The 12652-nt window shown below is 41.6% G+C and overlaps 1 protein-coding gene across 3 annotated transcripts in view; it reads right to left on the bottom strand.

Annotated features, from left to right (window-relative positions):
- zgc:158766 (uncharacterized protein LOC100009641 homolog) overlaps nucleotides 1-12652 on the bottom strand; it is a 97612-nt gene that overhangs the window by 31193 nt on the left and 53767 nt on the right. For 2 of the 3 annotated variants that reach the window (XM_034174966.1, XM_034174967.1), the window contains exons 17-20: nucleotides 2898-3122; nucleotides 2477-2647; nucleotides 2206-2383; nucleotides 1958-2074 (exon numbers count right to left, since the gene is read on the bottom strand). In XM_034174966.1, coding sequence (XP_034030857.1) covers nucleotides 1958-2074; nucleotides 2206-2383; nucleotides 2477-2647; nucleotides 2898-3122 — 691 coding nt within the window. The remainder of the gene's footprint in view (nucleotides 1-1957; nucleotides 2075-2205; nucleotides 2384-2476; nucleotides 2648-2897; nucleotides 3123-12652) is intronic. The other variant, XM_034174968.1, reaches the window with a different exon arrangement.

The raw sequence follows: 12652 nt of genomic DNA, 5'->3' as shown, positions 1-12652 counted from the left end.
AGACTGCCTAGGTCTTTGGACTTCTGTTTTAGAATATAAACAGGTAGGCACTGAAAAAGATTTTGGGAAGCATGTTCACTGAAAAAGAATTTGGGAAGCATGTTCATATTTTTATTAAGTTTATCTGGCAGGGGTGGTGGACAAGAGGTTAGTCCACTTGGTTTCAGTGTGGAAGACTTCCAGTTCAAACCCCACCCCTGCCACATTTCTCCACACAACATGGAGTTGCTGCAGGAAGGACATCCAGCATAAAACTTGTGCCAATTCAACATGCAGATCCACCTTGGATTTCCTGTGGTGACTCTGAGTGCAAACAAGGAAGCAGCCAAAGGGATTTACTTTTTCTGGCCAGCAACAGTGGTAGAAGAGACCCCAACAGTGTAGGTCTTGATTCAGTCAAGCTGGGGGGATTATATTTAAATAGATCTGAAGGGTTCCCAGAAAAACAAATGCCATAATATCTAAAAAGTTCGAGAGAAGTCTTTAATGGCAAGTTTGACAGAGGTTAGTTTGCAGCTGAATTGTAAGCTTTTAGCAAACAACCTAATCACTTCTTATTTTGTGGGTAGGTGTGTTTGTATGTAGGCCCACAGGAAGTTAAGTAACAACCCATGCAGGAAGACACTGATCTTCTGGTGAACAAGATCATGGAGTCTCTCAACATCCTGTTGGAGAAAGATTCTGCTGGTGCAGAGCATTCCAAAACCCTCCAAGAATCCCATTTTGAAGTCTTTTTTTCTTGTTTCACACATCCAGAGTGTGTAATGAGCGTGAACAAATCACAGACATGCACATCACTAAATTTAGCTCTGCTAACTTTGTCCACTAGCATTGTTTTGCTGGCATAGTTAGTAACAGTCAAAAACATTTGTAAACCCTAAAATCATACATGTTGTTTCCTGTCTGCTACGTATTTTGCAGCAGTCAGGCAGCTGTAAGGAGCTGAGCTCAACTCTACCCCAGCAGAAAAGGCCTGGCTGCCAAGCTGCTCCAAAAAAGAAAAAGTCATTTACATTCAACACACAATGCTCCAGATGTGAGGCAGAAGTCATGAGAAGCAAAGCAAGTTTGACTTATGTTTTGGATTTATAAACCAAATTTATCCGGATAGTTTATCTTTTAGCTGATATTTCCTCCCGCTGCAAGTGACAGTCCATATCTGAGTTCCCCCTCAGTAACCATTTGTTTGACAAGAAGCCATTTCAGCAGTACCCAAAGATCCTCTGACCACACCAGGTACCAAAGACATCCAGCGTCCAAGTCTCACAACCATGCAGGAAGACAGGCAGCACCAGGACCCTAAAGACTGGTGTCTTTGTTCTCCTGCAAAGATACTGGTAACAACAAACAGCTCACTCTACTGACTTCATGACTCCATAAGCTCTTCCCAGGCGTCTTCTGGTCTCAAAGGCCGAGGACACAGAGACATGAATGCCACTGCCAAGATAAGGGAATGTTTCTCCAACAGTTCTGGCAGACAGCAATAATATATGGGCAGAGTTCACAATCCAGTTTGACGCTTGACCTTGACGCTGTAGCAAACAGAAAAAGCTGCCACAGCACAGACTGTTGTGGTGGGCAAATGCAGTTCTCACAACATGCAATTGTCCTCTTATTGAAAACAATGGGACATCCTCTGCTGCATTCATGTGCATATCACCAACATGTGAATGCAGCATCTCAGGGACTTTTTATGATCCTCTGTGATACATTTGCAGAGAGCTCACTGACTTGACAAATTAATCATAAAGATGAGCAGGGAGAGGAGGAGGTGTCTAAAATGAACATCACAAACCACCAGCATTTTGGTAGCATTAGTGTGTGTGTGTGTCCATTTATATCCCTCAGACGCATCTTAAAAGAAAATAACTGTCAAGTGAATTAATCATGCAGGTGTAAACTGCAGAGGAGTGAACAGAAAAAATAAGCTGAGTGAGAGTGCACCAGAATAACTCACCTGACCCTTTCATAATATAGTCAATGGCTCGGTCACTGATAGCCGCATTGCTCGGCTTGATGTCCATGAAAGGTTTGCTTCCAATCCCCATCGACACCATCTCCTGCATACGTAATTCTACACTTCCAAAATACATAGGTCAAAATTTATGCCATAACAGCTCAAAAGAGATTCAAATGTCATGTTGACTCAAACATTTGTACTGAAACTACAGGAAGGAATCTTTAAAAGTACTACACCTGACCCACCTCTGTTTCGGAGTGCCTGCCTCCAGAGGATTTTGCCGATGATGGCCGTCCATGCAGCCTTGACCTCTGCAGAGCTGGCTTGGAGTATAAAAGTGTCCTGAGATTTCCTCCGACGGAACCAGATCTCAAAACGCAGGCCGCTATCACCGACATTCTCGGTCAGCCCTATCTCTGCTGTCTAAATCCAAAAGAACAGAGCAACAAACTGTGACCCACCAAACAACCAAAGAAATAAAAATCCAGGGAAATCTCCCAAAACAAAAATTCTTACTTTGAAGGATTGTTTGTAGATATAAATATCATATCCTCCCTCAATCTTTTTGGTCTTACTGAAGAGGATTAGGTCTTCAAACAAGAAGACATGGCGGAGGTTTTTCTTGCGTCCACACCAGACTATGAACTCATCCTGACACCGGAGTTGACCCTGCTCCTTAAGGTTCACCTGGATAGGAAACTGCTGTTAATGTACATCACAGGCAATGATATAATTCCTGGAGGAACCCTCATTTAACTACCACACATAATAAAACATGATCTCGACTTTAAACAAACACAAATAACCATTATTGTCCTTTTTGTCTGGGCTTTGTCAACATATTTTGTCACCATTATGTGCTATGTGGCTTTTACACTGACATCAAAATATTCAATGTGCAAGGCATTATGTGTGTGGTTTTTTTTTTCGTCCTTACATCACAGCCCCGAATGGCATCCATAGCCAGCAGGTCATTGCCGTGACGAAGCTGAAACTTGACCATCTCCTCTGCAGTGCGAAGATCAGTAAGTTCCTGCTCCTGGGACTGGCTGCACTCCTTGATCAGATCTTTCAGTAACAAAGCATATTTACTCATCCTCTGGATGGGCTTCAGCAAGTAGGATGCAAGGTCCATCTTGTCCCCGAGTTCCACCTGCTTATTCTGCAGTAAGACACAGAGAGGATTGTTACTGAGGACCATGAAACCATTAATTAGGATCCAGGACACAGTGTTTGGACGTTAACTAAGACAGCTCACACTGGTTTAAAACCAATCCAATTCAAGCCCCAACCTGTGATGCTGGTAAATCAAACAAAAGCACAAGCGCCAAACACGCAGTTACTTGAATGATCACTTGAGGGTGGCTGCTCAAGTGGGCCACACAACTTTAGAACAGAAATATACATGTTGTGTAATTTGTGTCTGTACCATGGCCCAAGCAGAGGGTCACCCCTTTGAGTCTGGTCTGCTTGAGGTTTCTTCCTCAGAGGGAGTTTTTCCTTACCACTGTTGCTCTGGGGGTTGGTAACGTTAGACCTTACTTGTGTGAAGCGCCTTGAGGCAACCTTGTTGTGATTTGGCGCTATATAAATGAATGAAAATGAAAGTTTACAGTCTGGTACAAAAATGGTTTTGATCTCTAGCTAGTTTTTCTGTTTATGACAACTGTGCAGAGGTGAATCTGTTTTTACAGCCCATCAGTTTAAGCTATTTTAACCCTATAACGCCAAGTGTATCATATTTGATATAGGATTTTCTGAGATGTCTGCTTCATCAGTGTGATATTTTCTCCCCAAAAAACCCATCATATACAATGAGATACTTGTAGTGCACAGACAAAAAACCAGATGTCAGTATCTTATGCATCAGAGGGCCTTCAGATGAGACATTCATAATGGCTGCCTGAAACAAGTGATCCACAGTAATTTCCCTAAGAAAATGCAGCATTTTATAGGTTTGAAATGTTATGTTTGCTCTGGATTTAAAATGGATGTTTTTATGCTAGATCGCCCAATGTAGCAAATATGATACAAATAAAAACTCATATATGCAAAAAGGTTTTTTTTTTTTGTTTTTTTTTTTGGTGGGCTTGTTCAAAGGTCCAATAAAGACTCTTTTCAAAAAATTGGAATTTTCTGATAATTATTTCACAGGGTGGGCTTCATAGGGTTAAGCCACAATGTTATGAATAATTAGGGGTGTGGTTAGTTTGAGTGACAGCTGTGCATCAACAAGAGGACTCCAGACTCCAGGGTCCCCCCCAGAAGGGGCTGCTAACTGCTGTGGACTCAACCAAGTTTGTCCTTTCCGAGCATTTTACTACACATATCTGTCATAATATAGTTTGCTGTATGGTTAATTGTACTAGCAGACCAGCTAAGACATCTGTGCTCCAGTATTTCTGTTGAATGAAATTATAGTATTATTTCACTTGTATGGTGGCACTGTTAGCAGTAATTAGCATATGATTTAGGCTCACTGATGGTAGAGGTGTTACTAAGACAATATGTTGTTGTACCATCTGCTATGAAAACCACCATCCAGTCCACAAAATAATGCGTTAATAAAACATCCAAACCCAAACTGCAGAAGAAGAAGAAAAAGAAGAAGGGTCTTGATTGTCACTGTACATACATACAACAAAATTTGTCCTCTGCATTTAACCATTTTTAATTACAGTTAGACACAATCCAACCACTAGGAGCAGTGAGCAGCCACAGTCTGGCACCTGGGGACCAACGCCAGATGTAGAGATGCTGCCTTGGTCAGAGACAGACAGGAGCAGACCCTAAATAAGCAACTTTTCGATTGTGGGAGGAAACCAGACCACCTGGTGGAAACCCACACAGACATGGGGAGAACATGCAAATTCCACTCACATAGGACCAGATGGGAAGTGATCCCAGGACTTCTTGCTGTGAGGCAACAGTACCAATCGCTAAGGCACCCTGCCGCCAAAGTTATCCTGTTAGCCTTAACTTTGAGGAGTGTGTGTGTGTTGTGGGTGTGTTCAGTCTTTTGTCTTGCCTAGGTCCTGCCGGTGTTACCAAAGCTCCACCTTTTTCCAAATGTATGGGTTGGCTAGAAGTTAGGCGGAGCTGGGCACCACCAATATGGCAACATTTGGAAATGTCCCATTTGACCTTCAAATCTTCTCTTCAGAAAAACCCCTGGGTGATGTTACAGAGGGCTTGTCTGGAGTATATGCAGACTATGGTCACATTCCACATCTTCTTCTGGGGGATCACATACCTGAAGGGATACGTAACCTCTTCAGCAACCTCAGGTGCTCAAAAACCAGTCAGAGGGAGGGTTCGATATAGTCACAAATACCTCAAGAAGAGCAGCAGTTCTACTCCTCACCTTTCTCTTGCTTGCCTCTACTGGTGGTTGGCTCTCACTGCGGTATTGTATCAATTCCTGTTCCGGAGCACAGCGGTGTTTTGCTGTATCTGTTAGCTGTTTAATCTGCGCAGTTAGATTGATCTAGTTACCTAGATAATGATTTGTTTCACAGTGTAATCTTCATGTGCCTTAACTAAAGCACTCCCTCTGCTGAATCACCTCTAAATTATTTACACATTATTCACTTTGTGTGTTTTTAGGAATCCGCTAGCTTAGCGCAGCTACTAGCTCTTAGCCGGTTTAGCATGGCAGCATCTCCTGTCTCTCCCGCACTTTTCTGCTCTGGGTGTGAAATTTTTAGTTTTTCCTCGGCCTCCTTTAGCAGTAATGGTACTTGTAATAAGTGTAGCTTATTCGTAGCTTTGGAGGCCAGGCTGGGCGAATTGGAGACTCGGCTCCGCACCGTGGAAATTTCTACAGCTAGCCAGGCCCCTGTAGTCAGTACGGACCAAGGTAGCTTAGCCACCGTTAGTTTCCCTCTGGCAGATCCCAAGCAGCCGGGAAAGCAGGCCGACTGGGTGACTGTGAGGAGGAAGCGTAGTTCTAAACAGAAGCCCCGTGTACACCGCCAACCCGTTCACATTTCTAACCGTTTTTCACCACTCGACGACACACCCGCCGAGGATCAAACTCTGGTTATTGGCGACTCTGTTTTGAGAAATGTGAAGTTAGCAACACCAGCAACCATAGTCAATTGTCTTCCGGGGGCCAGAGCAGGCGACATTGAAGGAAATTTGAAACTGCTGGCTAAGGCTAAGCGTAAATTTGGTAAGATTGTAATTCACGTCGGCAGTAATGACACCCGGTTACGCCAATCGGAGGTCACTAAAATTAACATTGAATCGGTGTGTAACTTTGCAAAAACAATGTCGGACTCTGTAGTTTTCTCTGGGCCCCTCCCCAATCGGACCGGGAGTAACATGTTTAGCTGCATGTTCTCCTTGAATTGCTGGCTGTCTGAGTGGGGTCCAAAAAATGAGGTGGGCTTCATAGATAATTGGCAAAGCTTCTGGGGAAAACCTGGTCTTGTTAGGAGAGACGGCATCCATCCCACTTTGGATGGAGCAGCTCTCATTTCCAGAAATCTGGCCAATTTTCTTAAATCCTCCAAACCGTGACTATCCAGGGTTGGGACCAGGAAGCAGAGTTGTAGTCTTACACACCTCTCTGCAGCTTCTCTCCCCCTGCCATCCCCTCATTACCCCATCCCCGTAGAGACGGTGCCTGCTCCCAGACCACCAATAACCAGCAAAAATCTATTTAAGCATAAAAATTCAAAAAGAAAAAATAATATAGCACCTTCAACTGCACCACAGACTAAAACAGTTAAATGTGGTCTATTAAACATTAGGTCTCTCTCTTCTAAGTCCCTGTTAGCAAATGATATAATAATTGATCAACATATTGATTTATTCTGCCTTACAGAAACCTGGTTACAGCAGGATGAATATGTTAGTTTAAATGAGTAAACACCCCCGAGTCACACTAACTGCCAGAATGCTCGTAGCACGGGCCGAGGCGGAGGATTAGCAGCAATCTTCCATTCCAGCTTATTAATTAATCAAAAACCCAGACAGAGCTTTAATTCATTTGAAAGCTTGACTCTTAGTCTTGTCCATCCAAATTGGAAGTCCCAAAAACCAGTTTTATTTGTTATTATCTATCGTCCACCTGGTTGTTACTGTGAGTTTCTCTGTGAATTTTCAGACCTTTTGTCTGACTTAGTGCTTAGCTCAGATAAGATAATTATAGTTGGCGATTTTAACATCCACACAGATGCTGAGAATGGCAGCCTCAACACTGCATTTAATCTATTATTGGACTCAACTGGCTTTGCTCAAAATGTAAATGAGTCCACCCACCACTTTAATCATATCTTAGATCTTGTTCTGACTTATGGTATGGAAATTGAAGACTTAACAGTATTCCCTGAAAACTCCCTTCTGTCTGATCATTTCTTAATAACATTTACATTTACTCTGATGGACTACCCAGCAGTGGGGAATAAGTTTCATTACACTAGAAGTCTTTCAGAAAGCGCTGTAACTAGGTTTAAGGATATGATTCCTTCTTTATGTTCTCTAATGCCATATACCAACACAGTGCAGAGTAGCTACCTAAACTCTGTAAGTGAGATAGAGTATCTCGTCAATAGTTTTACATCCTCATTGAAGACAACTTTGGATGCTGTAGCTCCTCTGAAAAAGAGAGCTTTAAATCAGAAGTGCCTGACTACGTGGTATAACTCACAAACTCGCATCTTAAAGCAGATAACCTGTAAGTTGGAGAGGAAATGGCGTCTCACTAATTTAGAAGATCTTCACTTAGCCTGGAAAAAGATAATACGGAGCTGCGTCAGTCACAGTCAGTCAGAGCTGTGTGTCGTCAGAGGAGAGCTGCAAAAAGTTTGTACCTGAGTTTTCAGAGGTGGTGTTTGTAGTTGCCATCTGCCACGCCGGTGTTTGCCAACCCGGACAGTGGGAATACCACCTCAACCGGCAACTTAGCCCCGCGACTGGACAGCAACAACGTCCGAGGCCCAACGTGGTGAATTCACTGAGGCCGCGCGCTGCGTCATTAAAGCCGCGCGTCACGAGTGCCGCTTCCCCGAGACCTCGTGCAGCCACCGCGGATCCATCAGCGCGGAAACACCGAGGCCGCGTGGCACCAGCGCAGTGCAGATCCATCCCGGTGACAAACAACGCAGGCTGTTAACATCGGCGATCGACAAGCTGCTCATAAGCCGACCATGGGGCCTAAGAAGGTTCTGACAGCGGAGGAAGGTGACGATATTAAAAAATCTCTGGACTTTCTATCAGAGGAGATTTCTGTTGTGAAGCAGCAACAGAAATCAATTATGGATCTGGTGGAGGAGGTGAAGGCATTACGGCTCCAGAATGCCGAGAAAGACCGGCATCTGGTGCAGCTGGAAAATAGAGTGGCTGAATTGGAGCAGTACACCAGAATTAACGACGTCATCATCACAGGTCTTCATATCAAACCACGGTCCTACGCACGGGCGGTAACAGATGAGAGCGGAGGGGAGCCCAGTGAACAGGAGGTCAGCTCTGTGGAAAAACAGGTTGCTGATTTCCTCCTATCTAAAGGTATAGAAATGGATTTAAATAACATTGAAGCGTGCCACCCTCTGCCCCGGAGAAATGACGGTGATAAACGAACCGTCATCATGAGATTCATCAACAGAAAACACAAAACAGCACTGTTAAAACAAGGAAGAAAACTGAAAGGGACAAACGTATTCATCAATGAACATCTCACCAAACAGAATGCCGACATCGCCAGGAAAGCACGCTTCTTGAAGAAACAGGGAAAAATCCAGCACACATGGACTTCAAACTGTAAAATATTCATCAAACTGAACGGATCACCAGAACAAGCAAAAGTCATTGCAATAAGGAACATCGAGGAGCTGGACAAATATGAACAATAGTGTTTCTTAAAGCGAGGATCTGGACAAATATGACCAATAAGGTATGAGGACACAAACACATCACAACACCATGACACAGGCCAGAGGAACCTATTCATCTACTACCTATTCATCTACATCTGGAGACAAGAAGGATATAACTCAAAGGATTGCTGATCATGGAAAAGTAGAACTGAGAACATTTAAATACACAGACCACAATGTACTGGACTTGGAGCACGATATAGACCCGGACAATAATTTCTTCTCAAATATCAATGACAGTTGTTGCTATTATACAGATGAACAGTTTAATCGGATCATTAAAACGGATAACAAATTATCAATAATCCATTTCAACAGCAGAAGTCTATATGCAAACTTTAACAACATTAAAGAATATTTAAGTCAGTTTAAAAAAATATTTAACATAATTGCTATATCAGAAACATGGATCAATGAAGATAAAGGAATGGATTTTGAACTGGATGGATATGAATTTAATTGTGTAAACAGAAAAAATAAGAGTGGAGGAGGAGTGGCTGTGTATGTGGATAAGAACATGGATTATAAAATAGTAGACAATATGACAACTGTGATTGATAACTTATTAGAATGTATAACTATTGAAATATGTGAAGAAAAAAGCAAAAATGTATTAGTCAGCTGTATATATAGAGCACCGGGATCTAGTATTGAAACATTCACTGACTGTATGGGAAAAATGTTCTCAAAAACTAATCAAAAAACTGTGTTCATTTGTGGTGACTTAAATATTGATCTGCTCAATCCAAATAAGCATAAAATAACAGATGAATTTATCAGTATAATGTACAGTATGAGTTTATATCCAAAAATCACCAGGCCAAGCAGAATTACATCCCATAGTGCCACCTTAATTGATAATATATTCAGCAATGATATTGAGAATAACACTGTGAGTGGATTATTAATCAATGACATTAGTGATCATCTACCAGTTTTCATCGTTTATAATAGAAACCATCGGCGGAATCAGCCAGAGGAGAAAATAAAATACAAGCGAGTGCGGACAGAGGAAAACATGAACACACTAAAGAAGGATTTACAGGAGCAAAACTGGGAAAAGGTATACAGTGAAAGTGATGTTGATAGTGCATATGAAACTTTTTTACAAATATTTACATCATTATATGATAAAAATTGTCCAATTAAACAAGACTACAGAAAACAAAAAATCCAAGATCGACCATGGATGACGAAAGGGTTACGAAATGCATGTAATAAGAAAAATACACTGTATAGAGAATTCATAAAACTAAAGACTAAAGAGGCAGAAAATAGATATAAGAAATACAAAAATAGATTAACTAATATTATACGGGTATGTAGGAAGGAATATTATAGTAACATATTATATAATAAAAACAATATTAAAGGAATATGGGATATATTAAATAGCATTATCAAAAATGGTAATAAAAAACAGAGTTACCCTCAGTATTTCATTGATAATGATGTCAAGAAGGAAAATAAGGATGAGGTAGTCAACAGTTTTAATAATTTTTTTGTAAATATTGGACCAAGCTTGGCAGAAAAAATTCCCGATTCCCAACCTGAGGATTGGGATAATAATCTCATAGAAAGAAATCCCTGTTCAATGTTCCTCACAGCAGTGGATGGAAATGAAATTATAGACATTGTGAATAATTGTAAATATAAAACATCTACCGATTTAAATGAAATTGATATGGTGGTGGTAAAACAGGTCATTGAATGGATTGTAGAACCATTAACATACGAGGTCTGTCAATAAAGCAACGGTCCTTTTTATTTTTTTCAAAAACTATATGGATTTCATTCATATGTTTTTACGTCAGACATGCTTGAACCCTCGTGCGCATGCGTGAGTTTTTCCACGCCTGTCGGTGACGTCATTCGCCTGTGAGCACTCCTTGTGGGAGGAGTCGTCCAGCCCCTCGTCGGAATTCCTTTGTCTGAGAAGTTGCTGAGAGACTGGCGCGTTGTTTGATCAAAATTTTTTCTAAACCTGTGAAACACATCGAAGTGGACACGGTTCGAAAAATTAAGCTGGTTTTCAGTGAAAATTTTAACGGCTGATGAGAGATTTTGAGGTGATTCTGTCGCTTTAAGGACTTCCCATGGTGCGAGACGTCGCGCTGCGCTCTCAGCCGCCGTCGTCAGCCTGTTCAAGCTGAAAACCTCCACATTTCAGGCTCTATTGATCCAGGACGTCGTGAGAGAACAGAGAAGTTTCAGAAGAAGTCGGTTTCAGCATTTTATCTGGATATTCCACTGTTAAAGGAGATTTTTTTAATGAAAGACGTGCGGACGGGCCGACGCGGTGCGGCGGCACAGGAAAAACACCTCCGTGTTGATAACCATTTGTAAAATCCAGGCGGCTTTTGATGGCTTTCAGTGGAGTGAGTATATGAGAAATTGTTTAACAGCAGGACATGTTCCAACTTGTCCTTAAGGCTTTCAACAGAGGTGTTTTTCCTGTGGCGGAGCGTTGCGTCGAGCCGACGCGTGGACCCGTCCGCACGTCTTTCATTAAAAAAATCTCCTTTAACAGTGGAATATCCGGATAAAATGCTGAAACCGACTTCTTCTGAAACTTCTCTGTTCTCTCACGACGTCCTGGATCAATAGAGCCTGAAATGTGGAGGTTTTCAGCTTGAACAGGCTGACGACGGCGGCTGAGAGCGCTGAGCGACGTCTCGCACCGTGGGAAGTCCTTAAAGCGACAGAATCACCTCAAAATCTCTCATCAGCCGTTAAAATTTTCACTGAAAACCAGCTTAATTTTTCGAACCGTGTCCACTTCGATGTGTCTCACAGGTTTAGAAAAAATTTTGATCAAACAACGCGCCAGTCTCTCAACAACTTCTCAGACAAAGGAATTCCGACGAGGGGCTGGACGACTCCTCCCACAAGGAGTGCTCACAGGCGAATGACGTCACCGACAGGCATGGAAAAACTCACGCATGCGCACGAGGGTTCAAGCATGTCTGACGTAAAAACATATGAATGAAATCCATATAGTTTTTGAAAAAAATAAAAAGGACCGTTACTTTATTGACAGCCCTCGTACATCTGTAACTTATCATTTCAAACCGGTAAATTTCCCAATCAAATGAAAATAGCTAAGGTTGTGCTGCTGTATAAGACTGGGGATAGACACCACTTCACAAATTATAGACCTGTTTCTTTGCTTCCACAATTTTCCAAATTATTAGAAAAGTTATTCAATAATAGATTAGACAAATTCATAAATAAACATAAATTACTTACTGATAGTCAATATGGATTCAGAGCACATAGTTCAACATCACTTGCATTAATAGAATCAGTTGAGGAGATTACAAACGCCATAGACCACAAATTACATTCAGTTGGAATATTTATAGACCTTAAAAAGGCTTTTGATACAATTAATCATGACATATTAATCAATAAACTTGAACAGTATGGGATTAGGGGGTTGGTGTTGCACTGGGTGAGAAGCTACTTAAGTAACAGAAAACAGTTTGTGAAGTTGGGGGAATATACATCATCATGCTTGGACAATGCTTGTGGCGTCCCACAGGGGTCAGTATTGGGTCCAAAACTGTTTCTAATTTATAGAAATGATATTGTCAATGTTTCCAAAATATTAAAATTAGTATTATTTGCAGATGACACAAGCATTTTTTGTTCAGGGGGGGATTTGCAGGAGTTACTGAGGAGGATCAGTATAGAAATAGGAAAATTGAAAATATGGTTTGACAGAAACAAATTATCATTAAACTTAAGTAAAACAAAATACATGTTATTTGGCTATTGTAATACAGACATACAGGTTCAGTTACAAGTC

The sequence above is a fragment of the Thalassophryne amazonica genome, chromosome 7 (assembly GCF_902500255.1).
Source record: "Thalassophryne amazonica chromosome 7, fThaAma1.1, whole genome shotgun sequence".
Taxonomy (NCBI): Eukaryota; Metazoa; Chordata; class Actinopteri; order Batrachoidiformes; family Batrachoididae; genus Thalassophryne; species Thalassophryne amazonica.
This window is presented reverse-complemented; position numbering and strand designations above follow the sequence as displayed.